Source organism: Culex quinquefasciatus, chromosome 2 (assembly GCF_015732765.1).
Source record: "Culex quinquefasciatus strain JHB chromosome 2, VPISU_Cqui_1.0_pri_paternal, whole genome shotgun sequence".
Taxonomy (NCBI): domain Eukaryota; kingdom Metazoa; phylum Arthropoda; class Insecta; order Diptera; family Culicidae; genus Culex; species Culex quinquefasciatus.
This window is the reverse complement of record NC_051862.1, coordinates 151,500,224-151,521,747: the sequence shown is the minus strand read 5'-3', so window position 1 is coordinate 151,521,747 and position 21,524 is coordinate 151,500,224. Positions and strand designations below refer to the sequence as shown.

The 21,524-nt window shown below is 41.3% G+C and overlaps 1 protein-coding gene across 1 annotated transcript in view; it reads left to right on the top strand.

Annotated features, from left to right (window-relative positions):
* Positions 1–1,321: 1,321 nt before the first annotated feature.
* The window catches only part of LOC6045155 (insulin gene enhancer protein isl-1), a 79,099-nt gene continuing 58,896 nt past the window's right edge, over positions 1,322–21,524 (top strand). Inside the window, exon 1 of the mRNA XM_038256379.1 lies at positions 1,322–2,234. Within this exon, the coding sequence (XP_038112307.1) occupies positions 2,078–2,234 (157 nt within the window). The 5' untranslated portion in view covers positions 1,322–2,077. The remainder of the gene's footprint in view (positions 2,235–21,524) is intronic.

The following is a 21,524-nucleotide window of genomic DNA, read 5'->3' as shown; positions in this document are numbered from 1 at the left end:
TAACTGAAGCTTCGGATATTTTAGTTTTATTTGTGTTTCTTACCAATATCGTCAATTTTTTTTCACTGGCAAGCATTATTTGAAATTTTTCTGCCGCTAAGAACACAGCAAAAAATTTGTAAATTTGGAAGGTGTAATTTTAGAAGGTTGATGATTGCCTCTTTTATGATGAACATTTACCTCTATTTAGCCTGAAAAAGACATGACACCAGAATAGTAGTAAAATTACACATTTTTAGAGGTAACATTACACATTTTTTCTGACATAAAAAATGTACATCTTCCCAGATGTAATATTACCATGTTTTTTTTTTCTGTGAATGCTGCAAAGCTTTTTTCTTCACAATCTTAAATATGACTTTAAATTTAATTTTTAACATCATCACAATCAAAAAGGAAAGCTTTCATGGTCTTTAAAATAAACATAAATGATAAAGACAAATTTTTCTAAGTTATAGTAAAAAAAATACTGGTCTTTTATTCACGAACAACATACATGTTTATTGACCCAATTCTGATCTAAGAAAAGCTCAAAAACACGGTTATCCTCTTTCGCAAGTTTTCTTCTATTCTTATCATTTAAACACGCCATTGCTCGTGATTGTCCACCCACACGAATGTAAAATGCAACAAATGAATTAAATATTCAACAACCCTCCACGTCCATGCTGTCCTGCTCAATTCACGCCGAGCTCCAGTATAAACCCACACCATCCCTTTGCTCTTTGCCGACGACATTCTGAAAAATCTGTGCCCACACCCTGCCAAAAACAACATCCCAGCAGTACATAACCTAGCACGCACTACGTCTGGATTTCAGTCCAGAAATAACCCTTGGTTAATCCTCTTCCGCTACCTCCTCACCACCCCCGTAGGCTCCATGACATCCTGCTTAAGGTGAATTCAATCGCAGAAGCCTACGCGCTCATACACGCACACACAACAATGCGTCTCCACGGCCAACCATTTTGTTCCGCCGCCGCGACGACTACTTGGATTGTTACACAGGCGCGCGCTCGCGTGTGTTTGTGTGTGCGTGCTCGCTCTTCACATAAGCCTCCACCCTCTAACCAAGTTTCTTTAAAACCTTGACAACCAATCCAACGCGCCGGACGGAGAAGGGGCGAGGCCGCCGTCTTCTTCTGCTGTTGATGCTCTCTTTTCTGCTGAAAAATTCTCTTCGCTCTCGCACACACATGCTCCGGTTGCTTGCGTGGTGTTTGTTCCGTCGTCGCGTCGCCTACTGAGTGAAGAGAGAAAGAGCACACGTGCGCGGTGGTATTGGTGATGTAGGAAATTGTGACACCTCCGGCCGTCGGAGTTGATTTAGTTCAGTGCCGACCACTCGCGGGATACGTCGTTGTACGGAGAGATTGCCGTCGGGTGTGTATGAGTTGTGTGTGACGCGACGATCTCATCCGGTGTATTTCGTTCAGTGTGTGTCGTAGTCGCGTCGTCGGCGTAGTAGGCCGAGAGAGAGCGATCCACCTAGCAGTGATCGGGAGCGACGCGGCGCGGAAAACGTTCCAGCGACAACGGCAATATTCCGGTGCAACATGCGCAACGGACAATCGGTTCCGGGGAGATAACCAAGCGGCCAATTATTGCGGCCACGGATCCCCGCCCGCTGTTTTTGATTAATCACAGTTTTTCATGGTTTACTACGGTCGAAGCTTGAAAGAAAACACGTCTATGGATCCCTCGTTGGGCCGAAAATAGGAGCACGGCTATTACCAATTCAGTGATCATCCGCCATCGTAAATCACGTTGGCCGCGCAGAGTTCAACAAATAGTTCATCAACTTCTGCGCAATAAAATTCAAAATCAGTTGATTTTTATCACAATTGCTTCAGTTGCGATTCGAAAACCAACAAGTGTCAGTGTGTGCCTTAATTAGTTCGTGGATCAAGTACCCAATTAACTAACCCCGCTCAACCCACTTCCGCCCTCCACCTTGGATTAAGGAAGTCCTCGAGAAAAAAGAAGTGTACAGTGCGAATCGAAAGCAGTGCCCAAACCCCTAAATTAAAAGTCGAGTTTTCGATCAGTGCTAACCGGTATCCACCACCCCCCCTACATGGTAATGGCAGAGATCGGTGGCCCCTTGGCGCACCAGTTGAACCCCCTGCAGAGCCACCGGGGCGGACTGGTGCAGCCGTCGCTGGTGATGAACCACCACCTGGACCCGCTGGACAACGGCGGGGGCACCTGCCACACGCCCAACATTCTGCCAAGTAAGTGTCGCAAGTGATGAGAGCGAAACACAACGTGAAGTTCTCACCCTGAAGATGGTCGAATAAAAGTGGATCGAAACGTCAGTTTGTGTGATTTGCTTTAGAAATAAAAGCAATCGAAACAAGTGTTGTTTTGTAAACCGTTGTCTAACTGAAGAAAACACAGTGATTATGTCGTAGACATAACCGGGATGGCGTTGGATAACGTTATATCAGTATAGTGAATATCGAGACATCTCCTTGGCTTTGATAAGATCTAAATATCTACTTATATCTGTAAACCATCGAGATGGAAGTTGTTGTACTAAAAGTTTCTTAAAATTGAATGATTCGATAAAGAAACATTAATTTTGTTGAAATGTTACGCGTAATGTATTTTAGATAGTTGAAGTTCAAATCTGTGTTAGGAAAGTGCAATTTCGGGGATAAAATTTATGCATTTTAGGAAATTGAAGTGAACGTCCGTGTTAGGGAAGCACACATTTACCTTAAAATTCTAAGTTGAAATAGAAAAAAGTTCGAAATTCCTAGTAAACAGGAATTTTGTCCTTTTTTTATTTCAGTGAAGGAGTTCTGATAATATAATAGAAAATTACATTATTTCAAGCTTAAAACTAAAGTAGTTGATAAAATTTCGAACCAAATGGTGCCAAATATCGTGAACCTGCGGATTTGCTGAACCATGTAATAAGCATTTGAAATCTTACATGCAATCTTACATCTAAGGCAATCCGAGTTCTCGGAATGCTACCTCGTGCCAGTACCTTCGAGTAAACGTTATCCAACTTCGAAAAGTTACACTGCAGGAAGCTTTAAGAAGTCGCAAAATTAATTAATAAACTTTTCGCTTGATTTTGTCATTAGATTATGTAATGTGCTACAAAAAAATGGAAAAGTTAAATGAAAATAATCAAATCAATTTTATCATAAACAGTTAAAAAATTACTTTTATGTTGACTCCATTCAAAATATTTGCTGAGTAATTTGAACTTATAAATCTGTACAAAAATACCATGCAATTTTGTAAAGATTAAAGATTTGTTAAACAATATTGTTGTTTCTAATGATTGTAGTATTGTTTTATTTAATTTATATTTTTCTTAGAGCAGTCGTTTCAGTCATGTTACTTCTATTATGCGTAAAACAAATTATTATAAAGTTCAATTGTACATTTTTTCACTCTTATAACTTAGAACAGTTTTTTTAAAGCCTCAACTGATACACCCTAATTTAGGAATAAAACGATTTTTAAGGTATTAGTCACCATAGTTTATTATCATCGTTCAGTTTATATCAAGTTTTATTTATTTTTATATTTGATGGAAAACCAAATTAGATGAATTAAAAGCAAATGTTTTTAATATCATCCATTATAAATACACAAATAATTTTTTTAACTTATTTCAAACATAAGTTCTTCCAGAAGGATTTTTTTAATATGAGTTGAGTTTTTGTACGATTTGATAAGCTTAGGAATGAAAGTTTCTGGTTTTATTTGAAAAGCTAAATTTAATTTAAAAAAACAGACTAAATATATGGGATCGTAATAAAAGCACGCTCCATTTAATACAAATCTATAATAATTCTTTGAATAATCAAAGAATTATCATAGATTTGTATGAAAGGGAGCGTTCTTTTATTACGTAACGCAGTAGGGGGGAGGGGGTTTGGAGGCCGTTTTACGCTCCATACAACATTTCAAAATTTTGTATGGAAATTTGGTTACGAGGGGGGGAGGGGGTCAAAAAATCCGATTTTTTGCGTTACGTAACGCTCCCAAAATAAACTTTTAAGTTTTGAAATCCAAGAATTTAAAAAAGTATATATTTTGTCTGCAATTTTTCAAAATGATTAAATTTTATCTCGGAAATAACCCAGAAAAAGCTAAGGGTTTATACCGAATTTAAATAAACCGATTTTCTTGAATTAAATTAATCAAGAATACTCAATAATTTCTCTTTAAAATAATAAAGTTCTAGAGAAATTTTGAAGCGAAAAAAAATTATGATGCTGGCAAATAATATTTTCATATATTTTTGAAAAGCTAATTAGTTGTTTTTTGGAGGGATTTTATATGTTTAACAATTTAATTAGGACTTTTTTATAAGATCCTAAGGCTAGTACATATTTTATTTACAGTTTTTATCCATCAGCGTTGGTCGATATCGTGAGGGAGGGGGGGGGGGGGCTAATTTTCATAGTTTGTAATCAAAAAATATGATTTTTTTTTTGAAGGGTGGGGTGGACGAAAACATTATGCAAAATAGTCCTGAGATATTCTTTGGAGTTTCCTCAAAAATAAAAGTTGAAAAAAATATTGTTTGCTTCAATAAAAATAAACATATGCTGTCGATTGCATTCATAAATTTTCCAGTGTTTATTAGGGCCGATGCAAATAATGTTCAAAGTTTTTGTCCTGGCTCTAAACGAGGTCAAGAGGGGAGGCAAATTAAAAAATACAAAAATTTAAATAACAAGCTTTCAAAAAAGTGTAAACTTTTTGCGGTACTGTCCATCGAACATTTTAAAAATAAACCCAAACATGTTGAAAATGATTCTAAACACAGGGGAATGCAGGGCAGCATAATCTACCTTTAATAAAATTGGGTCTGATTCAGATTTCCTGTGTTTTAGCTACACTTTTTTTGGTTCAAAGTTGGAAAAAATAACTCATGAATTCTCATATATTTTGCCTAGTTTTAGAAGTAGAAACCCTTTTGATGTAGTTAACAGAATCGACAGATCAGTGGAATTAAAGTGATTCTTCTAAGATTCATGTTTCATTGTCTGTGAAAAAGTCTAAGTCACTTGGCAAAATAAATTTCAAAGCAAAATTACAGTAGCAAATTTCCCAACAATTACAAAACACTTACCTTGTTCCAGCCAAACCCACAAATGACACAAACAAGCAATTGTACAATCGACCCATCAAAAATCGTGTCGTACATGGTCAGACCGGACACCGTCCAAATTCCCCCCTCAACCGGTTCCGTGAAATTTCCCAGATCCAAAGTTTGAACCGGTTCGAGCTACCGCACTACCGGTGCCAAAATTTCCAACGGTTACCTACAGATCTTGGCATGCCCAAAACTTGCCTTCGTTCCGTTCGATTCATGACATGCTACGACCTTTGCTGTCTTTTCAACAGAACGGCGTTGACGTTTCACACCTGCTTGCGGTTTCTTGCTCTAGTTTTGTCAGCTTCGTCATGCTTTTAATGTTTTAAAATTCGAAAAGTTCCGATAACGGTAGCCGACATTAGAAAAGTAATTAAACTGAACCCTGTTTACGCGAACGTCACCCGTCAACATGTGTTCAATCAGAACACACACGCGTGTCATTGTTGTTTTCTCCCTGACAGTTGCGGGCCTACTTTGACGGATGGACTACTACGCGCGGTTCAACCTTCGAACCGAGCGTTTGAAATTTGACGACGCCAATTTAGAGGAAAAGTTTGGTTGTTTTCGTGCCTGTCTAAATCATGTACGTTTTTTTCTTTCTTTCTTCTAAATGGAAGAGCAGTCGGAACAAAAAACAAACCAGCCATTTAGCGGTTAATAGTTCACGCTCATAATTCTTCCCGGCTGCTGCAGCCGCTGACGACGACGAAGTCGTCCCCGAGAAGATTTAATACCCCAAAACGACTATCTAATTGACTCTATAAATAGTCCCATTTTCGGTGCAGTGCGTTCCGGGGTCCCCGCCGGCGGGTTCGGATTCCATTATTTATCCACGCCTTGTTTGTTTTGATTGTTGTCAGTCAAGTAAGGTTTCCCACCACAAAAAAAAACTGAACTTCGAGATGCATCCGATGCATCACCCTGTGTCAACCTCCGCTTCCATTAGCGGCGGCAGCCGCTCAAGTTTTTTTGGAGAGTCTATAAATTACGTCGCGCCACACTTCCAGGGTGACCTCTCGCGGTTGACCCCGCGTCAACTCCGCAAACGCCATTAAAAGATGTCTCAGCTGGAGAATTTTTATGAAGTCGTCAAGTCGGATGTGACAGATGTCACGGCAGGTGTGCGTCACCCTGTGGCAGTAGTTTTTGGTCAGCGAAAAAAAGGTTAGGTAACCGGTAGGTGGTTTGCTACTATTTGGCTACCTTTTTGTGGTGGGTGTTAATGGACAATTAAGTGGAACCTGTTAAACGGCCGGACACCTGGAGAATCTCGCGCGACCTCCGTCGGCTTGGTGGAGTGACTCAATTTAGGGTTGCATGATGTTACGGCAGGGTGACAAGTAAAAACGAATTATGCAGTAAAAACTCGTTTGGTTTGACAGAGTGTAATGGTACAACTGTCACTTTTTGCAGCGATGAAAACAAACAAAAACTATCAAATTAATAGGGTCGGTATCGTCGACATATTACCACGTTTTTCTTGATGTAAAAATTGCCATTTTGTAAGAAGACCTTAAATTCAAACAAAAAAAAAGTTAAATCATGCCAACAAAAAAGTCATAACTCCAGTTCGTTTCCCTTTAAAAATCCCAATTTAAATCGTAGCATTCCGCGTCTACAGCTTCACTATTTAAAGCTCCACCGGAGCTGGGATCCGCTGTCCGCTGGGGTCCAGTCGCCGGGGGTAATTGTGACAAAATATAAAATTAAACAGAATCCCCCATAAAAAGCGAACCGAACCCAGCGCAAACGACCAGATAATTTAAGGTGAATATAAAGTTCACACTATTTTACGACCGCCCGACCGTCCGCGTGGAGCTGGTCCAGTGGTCAGTGTTGCCGCGCTGACCACATCACAGAGAGATCGAGGTGACCCTTGCGGCGGCGGCGACGGCCAATTCAGGAATCTCTCGGCGCATTCCTCTGTCCGGGTTTAACGAGTTTTTGGGGTTTCTTTACGAGTCACGGCGCGAGAAGGACCTTCACCTGACGCGGAGAGTCCTCCTCTCCTATGAAATCAAAGGAGGCCATCAAAATTATTTAGAGGTGCACACGGCGGTCGCGGGAAAATTTTACGGCCTAGTACGACGACTTTGTAGACGTGGACGTCGTGTGCGCGCTTGACGCAACTATAGAAAAGTTTCAACAGAGTTTCATTGAGTACCGGCGATAGAAGAATCTTCATCAAACGAATTTCTTTTGACGCTCATCAAGAGAGCAGGGCTCTCCTCTCTCGCGCACGAATGATCGGTAAAAGAAAACTCAAAAACTCATCATCTGGATTGTTTGGCGGAACACCGATTTCACAAATACACTTGCAGTTTGCAGGTGTAACGTGACACGTCAAAAAATGATCTGTAACTTATCGTAGATAAACATTGCTCAAACAAAATACAGTAAATAAATTTCTTTTGCGGGTAAAGAAAGATTTTTTTGAGATTATTCCATCCCTGCTGAGCAATCACTAAGAGTTAAATTTTAAAGAGGCAAAAGAAGTTATTTTTCTTCAGCGACATATCGTTGGAAATATCAATGTGTTAATAGTGAAATTTAGCGGCAAAAACAGAGAGATTTACAAAAATATCGTTAACTCATTGAAAATCTTTTGAGAATTTGAGAGATTTTTGTCATCGTGTTCAAACTTGTCTCACTTTCGTAATTGGGAGAGTCTTTTCTTGACCTTTCCTGTTGACGCATGCGACGACTGTCATTTTTGTGTCCAATGTGACAGCAGAGCATGACAGCGCCACCGATGTACGGGAGGAAAATTGCCCGCTTCTTTGATGCCGTCCGCCGCGTACTGGTACTGGCAAATGGTTCCGCCGGCGAGAGTGCTGCTGGACCTCTCGGCCTAGGCCCCCAGGAAGGCACAGAAAGCCCCGAGAAAATTATTTAATTATTCCACACTTGCGAGTGTGCGTACATGTTTGGCTAGCGCGAGAGGAATCGCCCGAGAAGTGCGCGCGATTCGGCAATTTTAATTAAAATCCGAAAGTATTTCGAAAATAAAATTGTTTGGAAATAGATCCGTGGCCGGCAAACGGTCCGGGGGAAGATGAAAGGAAATGTCGCGGCGAAGCCGCGCCGAAGCGGGCCATCTGTGGCCTTTCCATCTCACCGGCACCTTGTTTGAGGTTAGGGTGAAAATCTTGGCATGCTCTGCGCCAAGGGTCGTCAAAGGAGGCGGCGTAGAGTGTCACCACCGGGGGCGGCCTACTTTGAGCGCACATTCTTTCGAAGAAGTGACCGCTACGCGTGAGGTCACGAACTGTTTTATGGCGCGCGAGAGGACAGGTTAATCGGGTAGCGCGCGATTCCCGGGATGTGGACCGATTCCGGGGTTTGAGCTTGCCGCCGCCACCGCCCGGCGAAAGCTAATTATTTTAATTGGTCACAGAGCTTTAATTTGATTAAGAGGCACTCGTTGGTGGTGCCCTGAAATGGGTTCTCGGTTTTGACGAGCGACCGGTTAATTGTCCGACAGGTGATTCAACGGTGCGGAATTTGTAGGGCAAATTTGTTTGAACCTACATGAAGCGAGTGACAGAAGATGCCGCTTTTGTAGCAGGTTGTAACAAGAACAAAAAAAAATATTCGGGATTCGAGACCGAACTATTTGATTGGGATACTATCTCTTTGTCACAACGCCGCGAATGCTTTGCAAAAGCAAAGAGAAATAATGCAATCATGCTCTTTAACTCTGTCCTCTCTTTTTATGCAGTATCCGATGTGTGACGAAGTTGTATTAGTGAGTAAACGATGCACCGTGCACAGCTGAAAGTGTGACCGTTGAAGTCAATCAGTCCTAAGGTTTGCGTGTGCATTTTTTAGAAACTAACTTTTGCTTAAATTAGGTGTTCACAATAAAACTTGAACAGTTTAGTAAAAACTAGACAATGTCCCCCGAAACCACCGTTCAATATAACGATTCAGTTTTATTGATAAATTACGACTAATCAGCTACCTTCACTTCTCGCTATTCCCAACTCTCAATAACTCTCGCGAATGACAGATTAGGTGTTCAGGTGGAACGCTTCCCCGTCACTTCCCCACACACAGTCCGGCAAATTCCAACCACTTTAAACGTCCCGACCACTGGTCTTGCGGCTGCCCCGAGAAATCGGGCAAGCGCAAAATTTGCATAAATTCAACCATCAATAAAAATTTCACTAATTTGGACCTAAAAATACCCACCAGGGCCAGCAGTTGCAGCAACCGGTCGTCGTCGTCGTCGGTTGGGCAGCTGCAAAAGGGCGTGACTGGTTTTGGTTCTGGCGATCTTTCAGACGAAGTCCTGGGGAGGAGGACCCTCTCCAGAATGACACAACACGAGAAGCGGTCTCCTTTTTGCGCGCATCCCCCGTCAAAGAGACCGCGCCAAAGATCCAAAGTGTCCGCCGGTCAGCACCACCGGTTGTGGACGGAGGTCGGGACGGACCAAAGACAACAACAGAAAAAAAGCTGACCGCGCGCGGTAATCAAATTTGCATAAAAATACCTTGGTATTGGTTTTTAATAAATTATTTGGCAAATATATTTTGATGTTAATTGAGGAATTTAGGAAATTTATTCCGTTTCCGAATCGTATCAAGCCGGCGATCTGCTTTCGTCCAGCGCGGGGTTGGCGTTGTGGTCTTCTTCGGTTGACTTTCGGGAGAGTTGGGCTGTTGCACAGTGGGTTTTAGGTGATGAAAATCGGTCATAATTTTAATGTGGATTTGGCGAAATTGCCACTTTTTATATTCACAACATATTTAAAAATAAAAAAAAGATTTTTAATTTTCATAATATAAAATTTCTTTTTTAATTCAGGGTCCAGATTGCTCAGAATCCTCTCTTTCAATCGCGAGTACAAATCGGCTCTGATAAAACTCTCCTCAACCCAAACGTTTTTCACTACCACACCAGTCACTACTGAATACTCTCTCTTCTGCTCTCTTTTTCTCTCTGGTCGGTTCAGGTTGGCTCAGACAGACCGATTGCGTTTTGACGCTCGAAGCTAATTCAAAATCGGCTGCGATCGGCAGTGTTGAAATCATTGTTTCTACTGCTTAAAAGCAATGTTTTCAGCAGCATAAACCTCGTAAAAGTCAAATTGTCGGCTAACTGTGGTAGTGCAGGTCAAACGAGTGTCGTACTGGTATTTTGTTAGCTTCGCTCCTCTCTGAGCATGTTCTTGTGTGAGTGGCGCCGACGCGCGGAGTAGGCCAAGCATATCATTAAGAATTACGATATTGTCCGTTTCCTTCAAAGGTAGCGATTTTTTGCACTTTTAGTACAATAAAAAACGTACCTGGCAACAATGGCAAGCGATTCGAAAAAGAAGATCAACAAAAACAAAACGCGCAGTATTGTCTTTTGCATGCAGAACATAACCAAACTTTTTGGCACCCTCAGCAAACGCCGAATCAATACAAATTGATGCCGGATCTTTTTCCGGATCTCTCCCGGAAAAGATCCGGCAGCAATTTTGTATGGTTTGACGTTTGCGGAGTGTACCAAAAAAAGTAAACAAATCACTTCGTGCATCGGCCAATGGGATTTGACAGCGCGCATTTGTCGAAAGTGCGGCGCGTCATTCCGAGGCGTCTTTCTCGGGAATACGCGCAATAGTGCTGCTCGAGGTTGTTTGCGTGCTAACGATTCAAGCGATTGGATTGGCATCGAATGTGGGATTTGTGATCCTTGAGCTCAAAATCAGTTCGATCTCAAGTACAGGTTAATGTCGAGGAAGAGGGAGACAAAAACAAAAAAATAATAGATTTCAAATGTCAATTTTTTTTGTATTCCCGAGCAGGGGTAAATAACACGGGAATACCAAATTTTAGTATTACTTGGGCAAATAACAGGGACCAAAATGTGCCCTTGTTTGCCCAGTAATAGATGGTAAAATACCATGAAATCATACCAAAGTCTTGTATGTGGAAGGGCACAATAATACCAAACCATGTTATTTCAAGGGTAAAATAATACCTCAAAATAACCATTTCAATACCAAGTTGAGGTCTTCTGGATTTTTGAACATTGCTTGAATACCAAAACTAGGTATTGCCATGGTTTTATTTTTAGGTATTCCCACGCCCTTGGAAAATCATATTTTGGTATTCCTGTGGTCTTTCACATACATGATTTTGTTATGATTTCATGGTATTTTACCATCTATTACTGGGCAACCAAGGGCACATTTTGGTAGTTGGTATTTGCACAAGTAATACCAAAATTTGGTATTTTCATACCATTTTTAGTGCAGCAGTTGCAGTTAGTGAAAAAACGAAAATGATCCATATGCAACAGCCAAATCTACTCACCTCATGATTCCATGTTGTTCTTAGTGATATTCTTCACCCCATCGAATGCATTTGTCATTGATGAACGGCCTGTGCTTGAAGTTCTTGAAGCTTCTGAAAAATAACAAGATTGAAAAATAAGTGTTATTAAAATTAAACTGGATTGAAATTCACAAAAATTCAATAATCTGTCGATTTACTCGTTTTTAAAAATAAATGTTTATCCCGACTTAGAGAAATTTCAACGATTTAAAAAAATCGTAGTGGATATATCAAAAAAAGTTGAAAATCAGCTTTAACATTTTTGGGTTTCAAGTCATTTTAGAGCAAAATTAATTATCTTGTCAAAATTGGTCAAAATTTTCCCATAGTTTCAGAGGAATTTGATAAAACACTTTAATACTAAAATAATACCAAAATGTGGCATCCTGACTTAGAAAATTTTCCACAATTTTAAGTTATTTCTTTAGGGGGTATATCCAAAATGTTTAAAATCAAGTTTGAAATTCCCGGTTTTCAATAAAAGCATTCGCTTTGAGACATCATTTTAGCGCAAAATTAATTATTTTGTCAAAATTGGTCAAAATTTTCCCATAGTTTCAGAGGAATTTAATAAAACACTTTAATACCAAAATAAAAGGTGCCATCCTGACTTAGAAAATGTTTCACAATTTCAAGTCATTTCTTTAGAGGTATTCATTTCTATAGAGGTATATTTAAAATCAAGTTTGAAATTTCTGGTTTTCAATGAAGGCTTTCGCTTTGAGACATCATTTTAGCGCAAAATTAATTATCTTGTCAAAATTGGTCAAAATTTTCCCATAGTTTCAGAGGAATTTTATAAAATACTGTATTACCAAAAGAATACCAAAATGTGGTGTTCGACCATTGAGAAATTCTGCAATTTTGCAATATCAAAAAAATACCTTTAATTGGTATGATACCACATTTTGCTCTTGCATAATCCTTAAGACAAATTTTAAAGGGTCCAGGAATACCAAAATTTGGTATTGATACCAGAGAAAGGTATTATTACGCATTTCCCTTGTTATTTACCCATGCTCCGGTTGATATCAGTTAAGTATTGCTTTCAGCAATTTGCAAATTTTTTTAGATTTTTTTTAAAAATTCTTCCCATTTTTTCTAGTATAAGATCTTTTTTAAATTTTGGTAATGTTTTTTTAATATTTCCTGCTTTTAATGAGAATTCGTAGTAACTTTATAATTTTGGGACGCTTAGACATTTTGTATAATTTTGGATTTTTTGTCCTTTTTTAATTCAAGGAAGATATTATTTTTCTTCAAAAATGAATTTTCAAAGTCAATTATTTGATTTAAAAAATTAGCAAAAGAAAAAAAATACATTAAATCTATTGTTTTGCTGTTAAAAACAGAATTTACAAATAATAAAATGATTTTTTTTTGACAATGTGACAACCCAAAAAAAAGCAAAACAAAATATCTCGTGGAGTCCCACTGTGCCGCCGGCAAGATTCGCCAGCCCGTTTTCAAGAGGCAGGCAGTCTGTCCAGATCGCCGCACCGCGGCCTCAGTTGACATGACGTTCGTGTTAACTGATTTTCTTGAATTTATAAAAATTAATGCAGTCCACCCGAGGGGTCGGAGCCGCAGCAACTCTCTCAATCCCGGGATCGACGGGGCATCGGTATAATTATGGAAACTTGATGATTGAAATTGGTGCTACTGTTATACAACAACGCCACCACGCCAACGTTCCACCGCCGATCAGACGTATTTGTCACGGATATCTCCCAGTGGGCCAGCGGACAACCCAGCCGATACCGGTGGAATGTGTTGTCTCTGGAGCGGGACCGGTTCACGCGCGTCACGTCAGCTTTAAATCGATTAATTCTCCGTGCCTTGTCAAACGTGACAGCTCGAAATCTTCCCGGACCAGTTTTATGTGTGTCCCCGCGGGTCTCCCGAAACACGCCCGGACACTTTGGGCAGCTTAACGACACACTCGCTCCAGCTCGCTCTATGCCGGTGCAGAAGCTGCGAGTCTGCGAAATCCGTGAAGGTTACCAATTATTGTAATCCTATTTGAAAATTAATATTGTAATTAAGTTTTTGCCCTGCGCGAGGCGCTTGCGTCTTGCGGACTTGGTGTGCGGGAATCGTGCACGGTAGCCCGTTTTGGTTTACCCACTTGTTATCGACCGTGACGGAATTGAAATGTGGACCCTTGGCAGGCCCCCAGGGGAGGTGCGTGGTCTAGCTGCCGGTCACACGCATCTACGTGACAGTGTAGCTTGGAGAACGAGATTTTGCCCCTGTTGTGGCATGTAAAGCTTAGCGATTAAAACCCATTAGAAATTAGAGCTTGACTATAGTCACGTGTATGTCCCTGTTTTGGTCCTACAAGATAAATCAAATTTCAAATTTTAAAACTTCTTGTATTTTGGACTAAATTTTTACAATAAGTGGATACTAAATCTGCAAATTTGATGGAAATAGGTCTGCATCCTCAACCTACCAAACATACGGGAATCCTCCTATAACCAGATCATGTTGTTCTTCACCGAGCTACCGTTCAAAGAAGTTACAATTTCTCGCACAGGTCACCCCTGCAGGTCACCATGATCGCAACTTAATCCGACATGTATTACACACATCCCACACCTAGTCGGCTCACAGCAAAGTTTGCGCCAATCCGACTAATTTGATCGTGTTCTGCGGGCCAGGGGCCAGGCCACGTATTAATTAGCGTTGGACTCTCTGACTTGAACCATTTGCTACCTTCACACCTCGTACTCTCGGCAAACGGAATCGATCAAGACGTGTGTGGGTTGATCCCAGTTGGGTTGATATTGACTAATCGAGGGCGGAACCGGAAAAATTGAGGCGAACAAAAATCTATATTTTGTAAACAAGTGCCATCCGTTACCCAAATAGACATAAATTTGGCCGTCATCGTCGCCGCCAGAAAGGTACAAATCGCCAGGAACTGGCTAGACATAAATCATAACCGTCCCGGGAGTGTTGGCCTGCACCAAAATGCACCTTACTTCCTCAGCGTTTGTTTGGGAAGAGGAGCCGTTCTCCCTTCTTCCGTCCTTTCGTGGCCAGGTCAAACTTGTTTGTTTATCTCATGGATTTTGGTTTTTTTTTCGTTTCTCCACTTTTGACTAGCGCAGGAATTAGACATAAGTCTGTCCGGTGAGCGCACCAGTGTGTTCAGAACTTTGCGTACGATATGGATTTTTCGGCGACTGCGACCGGATCGAGATATTCGACTCCAGAGACTTTTACGACCTGTTTTTTTCTTTCTTTGTTTTGTCTTCTAACAAGCCTAGCGTCGATGCCGGATTGTTTTATAGCTTATTGTACCTTCCGATGTTGATGCTATTCATCATGGTTAGAGGAGATTTAAGAGCGGGGGGACCCCACCTAGAGTTGGATTTTTGGTTTTGGGAATACCTAGGCGCCATCCTTCGCGAGGTTATTTGCTGTTGGTTTTTTGAAAGTCGACTTGGCCTCGGAGAAATGCGTTCTTATGGAACGTTGAGGGATGAGTCAACTCAAACGAGGTTCAAATTCTTGCCTGTATGTCATAGCTACGAGGAGAAAAATCAGTTCCCAAAATCATGAACATAAAATAAAATTTGAAAAATTTGTTCGTGGTTCCAAAATAAATTTCATGAACGCTTGTTCACGATTTTGGGAACTGATTTTCTCCGTGTAGCTATGACATATAGACAAGAATTTGAACGCCAGGTTCTATGCCGCACTGCATCGTGTCAGATACTGAGATGAGCGTTTCTACACTAGTGTGGTTCAGGGCCCCTTGGAAATGCAAAAATGTCAGCTAGACCGTTGCATTGTTGATAAAATCATTGTTCTATGTCTCCTGAAGCTCCCCTGAAATTTTCAGCAAATTTGGTTCAGGTTTCGTCACAGCTCTTTAGCATTTAAGTTTGCATGGTATTTTCATGGGAAATCTTCAAGTTTTTAGTTTTCTAAATACAAAAAATCTTGTACCGAACCAAAAATTCTGAAACTTCAGATATTTATCAAAAATAATATAGGGAACAATTTTGTAGAACACTTCAACTTAATCTGAGCAGAACTGACTTAGTTATAAGTGGATTAAGTGAAGGTGTCGAAGTTGTGTTTTGCAAAGGGCCTCTTTCGCCAAATTTTCACCTGATGGCTCACTTTGATCGATGGCAAATCGTTTGACAACTTGTTTGTTGTTGATGTCAGAAGAAAAAAAAATGGAACGGCGGTTTCAACTTCAGTGGAACAAATTAATCAGTTTTCTTCCGTCTTTTCAGGTTAAATTTGAAGATAAGCTATTGGCCGGCGAAGTTCATGACTTGGACCCGATCTCTAGAACAAGACGGATTCAAGGATTTTTTTCAGCAACTTATTCAGGGCTTCTATTTAGTGTGGGAGTTGATGTGTTCCGTGGTGGTTTATTGAGGTGCTGACCGACGTTCGCGCTCCGGCGATGTACGTGGGGCCAGCTCTACCCTGCCGTTTCCCCACCCTGGGAAAGCTGGGAAAGGTCTATTGGTTGATTGGTGGCTTGTAGTTGCACCTGCAATCTTCGTCACCGGTGCAGCGTTTCTTCCACATGTGGGATGCATTCTGTAGTGCCGAATATTCTAAGGGAAAGCCGACAGACGTTACATCTTTTTCTAAACCGGGCATGCCGAGAAGGGGGGCCTCATTAGCGATGGAGGCCAGCAGACTGAGGGTTGTCATCCTTAATGGCTATGGCGCGGAGGAGGTCATTATCAGATGCCGCACCGGACTTACACTGACTACGCTGACCACTTATAAGAGACCATCATTATCACTTATAAGGGCAAACATCGCGGCGGTGAGGCAATCCAAACGTCTTTTGAAATCTCGCGCCCATCCATGCCGGGATTCGAACTGACGACCTTTGGATTGCGAGTCCAACTGCCAAATACGACGCTATCCAGGCAGATTTGTTTCCCAAGGACTCCTCACCTGGACTGAGCTTACGACCTAAATTCTGGGTTTGGCCAGGACCGACATTTACTTTCCCATCCGACGGAAGGCGTGATCAGACAAATCTCGTCTCGAAAAATACCATCTGGGTCGACTAGGACTTAATCCAGGCCAAGAGGCTTATCATTACACAACCGGACCCCGCACACGAAAACGAAACGAAACTATTGGCACTACGCCCCCCGGGGCATGGCCTTCCTCTAACGTGGGATTTCTGCTCCAGCGCCTCTGACGAGACAGGAGAAACCGGGACCGACGTTTTACTTCACCATCCGATAGAAGCTCAGTGGATAAGGCGGGAATCGAACCCGCGTCTCATAGCATCATCGGGATCGGCAGCCGAAGCCGCTACCCCTGCGCCACGAGACCCACACGATTACCCACAAATCTATCCTAAATCTAGTCAATCTTTACTATCCAGGGGTCCGAGTGGACAGTTCACGCTCGTTACACATGGAAGTGCGGGACCAGGTGATTAAGTTAGTGTGCGTGCATCCGGTTAGGTCAGCGTAGTCAATGTAAGTCCTGTGCGGAGTCCTCCGCGCCATAGCCATTAAGGATGACAACCCTCAGTCTGCTGGCTCCATCGCTAATGAGGCCCCCCTTCTCGGCATGCCCGGTTTAGAAAAAGATGTAACGTCTGTCGGCTTTCCCTTAGAATATTCGGCACTACAGAATGCATCCCACATGTGGAAGAAACGCTGCACCGGTGACGAAGATTGCAGGTGCAACCAAGCCACCAATCAACCAATAGACCTCCCCAGCTTTCCCCCTCAGTAAGGGGAAACGGCAGAGGTGAAACTGGCCCCACGTACATCGCCGGAGCGCGAACGTCAGTCAACACCTCAATAAACACCACGGTACACATCAGCTCACACTAAATAAAGCCCTGAATAAGTTGCTGAAAAAAATCCTTGGTCCGTCTTGTTCTAGAGATCGGGTCCAAATATTTATCTTCAAATTGCCTGCAGAAAAGAAAAAAACTGATTATTATCCACTCAAGTAACAACAATTTTGACAAATCACTTTCACTAGTCGAGTCAGATTGTTCCCTATATTCTGCAGATAAAATATCTGAGGCTCAAGAATAAGTTGAAGTGCAAAGGTTCATATTTAAAATAAACTTTCCCTTTTTTATAAAAAATTAATGTCTGACAGAACTTAGAAGACACAATTGCTTGTTCAATGTCAGGAGAAAAGGGACCCCGTCAATGAACAATGAGAAGGTAGGACATCGCAGCCAAGGTGAACCTCCAGGAAATCAGGAGATGCAATTTTGAAAAACCCATGCATTTGAGTGCTGTTTCACATTGTTCAGTATATGAACACTTGTTCACGATTTTAGGAACTCTTTTTTCTCCGTGTTCGGACTCGTCTTAACCAGCTGACCAAAGATAACGCTGAGCAGGTCTCGACAAATGTAATGATGCGGTAGTCGCATAGGTTGACAGAAATCTTTCGTTTGGGTGTATAATCCCCTTGCAGAAGTCCATCCCTCGAGAGTTGGTGCATGCTCGTTGCAGTCATGCAAAACACCAACACTGTAAACATTGGCTCAAGAACCGCACCGTCGACCACAACGTCTAGTTTCGCTTCCTAGCGCTGAATAAAATATGACGAAGAACCCTTCAGCATTGATAAAATCAAATACAAAATTTAATTATATTTGTTTACAATTAATCCGGAGATTTTGTTTGCCTCCTCTGCCAGCAGAACTTCGTCTGCTGTTGGGGCGAACCTTCCGAAAGAGTAAAAGACAAACTCCACGTTGGGACTTGTTTACGTTTGGCGCAAGTGTCTGCGAGTAGGGTATCTTCAGCGGTCCCCTGGGAACTACATTGTATCACGTCTGGAGAACTCTTTGGAGGCAGAGCCCTGATTTACTTGCGATGAGAATCATAACTAGCTGTAATTCGATAAAACAACAGGCCGTCTGCTGGTCGTGCTTTTTTTTTTTTGTTTGTACTCTGAATCTCCAACGTAAAAAGGTCCCATCAGCATCTCCTTTGCGAGATTGCTCCGGTTTCATAATTGGTGCTCGAGATTCCGAGATGAACACCTGTTTCGCTGGGACCGTAATTTGATTAAAAGTTGATCAATTTTTCAGTCCGTTCCCCGGAGTGAGAGTGATTTTGTGCAACGTAATCGATGGATGTCCATCACGTAGTGTGATTCTACACACGTGGAGAGTGTGCGTACGCGCGGAAACGGGACCTGGAGTAGTGTCTAATTGAATCGCCCTTCTGCTCCCCTCTCGTAGCGTCCACGATTATTGAGATTTGTTTAATGCTCTGGGAGATTCCCAGCAGGTAGCAGGTTTGATTTTGCTAAAAGCTGTCCAAACCCGATCTCGGACGGATCCCCAGAGAGCGACGGATCTGATGGATTCGGACAATTTTCGGTCAATCGCCGGAACTGGCCGTCCTGGGAATCGAAAGCTTCTAATTTGTCGATGGGGTCGTCCTGTGTCGGGGGGGTCAAACTGACCGGTCGTTGAAGAGAGAGAGAGCGAGAGGAAAAAGGTACGAAAAAGTTAATCCTCTTTTACAACAAGCGGACTCGTTTGAGAGAGTTCTTACGGTAGAAGGCCTTTTAATAATTCATTCGGATAATATCAGAACGCGAACGGAACGCTTACTAATGGCTTCATTTTTCTACTCGATTCGGCCCCCGTCATAAAGTCAAGCCTCACAGGGGTTGTTTCCCTCCGGTTGACCACTGTGTGCGCTGGACAGCTGGATTAGCTCGGCCCGACAGCTAAACAAAGTGAGTGAGGAAATATTTAGGATTAGTGTTATTTATTGCGATCCATATTCATACTTTTAACTAATTCCACTTTTTACTGTTTATTAATAACATTTATGAATAATTCCCCGCGCCGAGGACCCCAGGCACCATCGTCAGGGCGAAAATTTACGACCCCTTTTCCCCGCATAGAATTCCGCATCCCATGAAAAACTCAACTTTCCGTACGCACTCCTAGTTGGCTGCCATGTTCTTCACGCCGGGCTCTAAACGCTACTCTTAGAACAAACCAAGAAACAAACACACAATCCGCGCCGCATTAAAATACAATTTTTCTATAAGTCGTTTGAATTATGGATGCGCCCCCAAACCAGGGGGCTGTCGCTGGGATGAAAAATTTAATAGCGAAATTTTACGACTTAATTTGAGCCCCGTCAAGTTATCACCACTATCGGTGACGCCGGATCGGCGTGTCGGAATTAGCGGCGGCTAATTTCGGTCTAATCTTGAGTGTGGGGGGAAGTAATCTGGGAGATGCGCTGTGAAAACGGGCAATTATTAGTTGTGAAGGTTGTGTCAAAACTTATCGCACTTGTTATTGGGAAGTTGATCTTTTTAGCCATGATTATGTTTCATACACACAGAAAAAAAATATGGTAATATTCATCGGGGAATGGTGACAGAATTTGTGTCCAAAAAAAAGTGTAATATTACATCGGAAACTGATGAATTTTCATCAGTGTCTAATAAATATTTATCAGGTTCACATTTTTACACACCTTTTAGGTAAAATTACTCAAAAAAGAGGTAATATTCAACCAACCAAATTTTAAACATTCCAATATTTAACTTATTTTTGCTGTGAAGTCCAGGATAATCGAATTATGACAAAAAAATCTTGGTATTTTATTTTCTTACTTTTAACACAAAATTCCAAATTTGCTACTCCCTTATTGTCGAATTTGTTTAGTTGATAGTAACGAAACGTAACGTAACGTAACGCAGTTGGGAGAAGAGGGGGTTGAAGGCCGTGTTAAGCTCCATTTTTTTTATTTGTATAGAAATTTTGTTACGTGGGGAGGGGGACCAACAATATTTTTTACGTTGCGTAACAAAAGAACGCTACTAAAATGCATTTTTTATATTTCATCATCGCCATTTTGGCCACCGGATTTAAAGATTCTAAATCGCTTTAGGGTAGTTTGAATAAAAGTAAAATAACTCTAAGCGAAACTTACTTGAGGATACCGTGGAGATTTTTCCTTATCCTGTTAAAAAAGTCGAGCACCAACGATTGGGTGCTAAAATGAAGCTTAGATTGCTGATATTATTGTTTACAGCGATAAAGCTTATTTTTCTGAGTACAATGACCCTTTCTACGACCACAAAGAGTTTAAAATGGATTTTTAAATCAATTTTGAAAAATTAACCTCGCGGTCCTTCTTGACAGAAAAGCTCCTAATTGACAGCTCGTTCTAAGGTATCAAGGTACCATCCATCGAACAGATGTTGTCTTTTTAAAAAAATGCATTAAAATAAAAAAAAAAGTGATCAGAAATGGTTTTGCCTTCCTCACAGTACTGAGGAAAGGCTATAAAATCACTCGAAAAATGAACTTCTCAATTAGACCTCCTAGACCCACTTTCATGTGTACCTATCGACTCAGAATCAAATTCTGAGCAAATGTCTGTGTGTGTGGTGGGATGTTGATCAAACAATTGTCACTCGATTATCTCGACATTGGCTGAACTGATTTTGTCCGTTTTGGCGTCATTCGATCCGTCTTGAGGTCCCATAAGTCGCTATTAAAAATTATGCAGTCTAGTTAAGTACTGCAAAAGTTATGTTAAAAAAACGATTTTAGCAAAAGTCCGGAAGATTGTAAAACGGGTGGTTTTTGTAAGAAAACCCGTCATGCTATACATTTTCAGAAAGGTATTTAAAAAACCTTTCCAACGCGTCCAAGACATTGAAGATCTGACAAATCTATCAAAAGTTATAAGCACTTAAGTGTTATTTGTACGCTTTTTGGAGGCCGGATCTCAGATATTTTGATGGAAACGTTGTCCGAATCTCTCATGCGACCTATCATTGGATAGGTATTCAAAAAAGCTTTCCAATGCGCCCAAAACATTGAACATCAAAAGTTATAAGCACTTAAGTGTTATTTACGCACTTTTTACATTTTGGATAGCACCCTTTAAATGTGAGGAAGGCGTCAACCACCTAAGGGTGGATTAAGTAACGTTTTTAATCGTGCTTTTACCGTTGTACATAAAAATTTACATAGGGCTTTAGTACCCAATTCCCGTCTATTATCCCTAGTGTGCGGTGAAGATGGCAGCAGCTGGCAA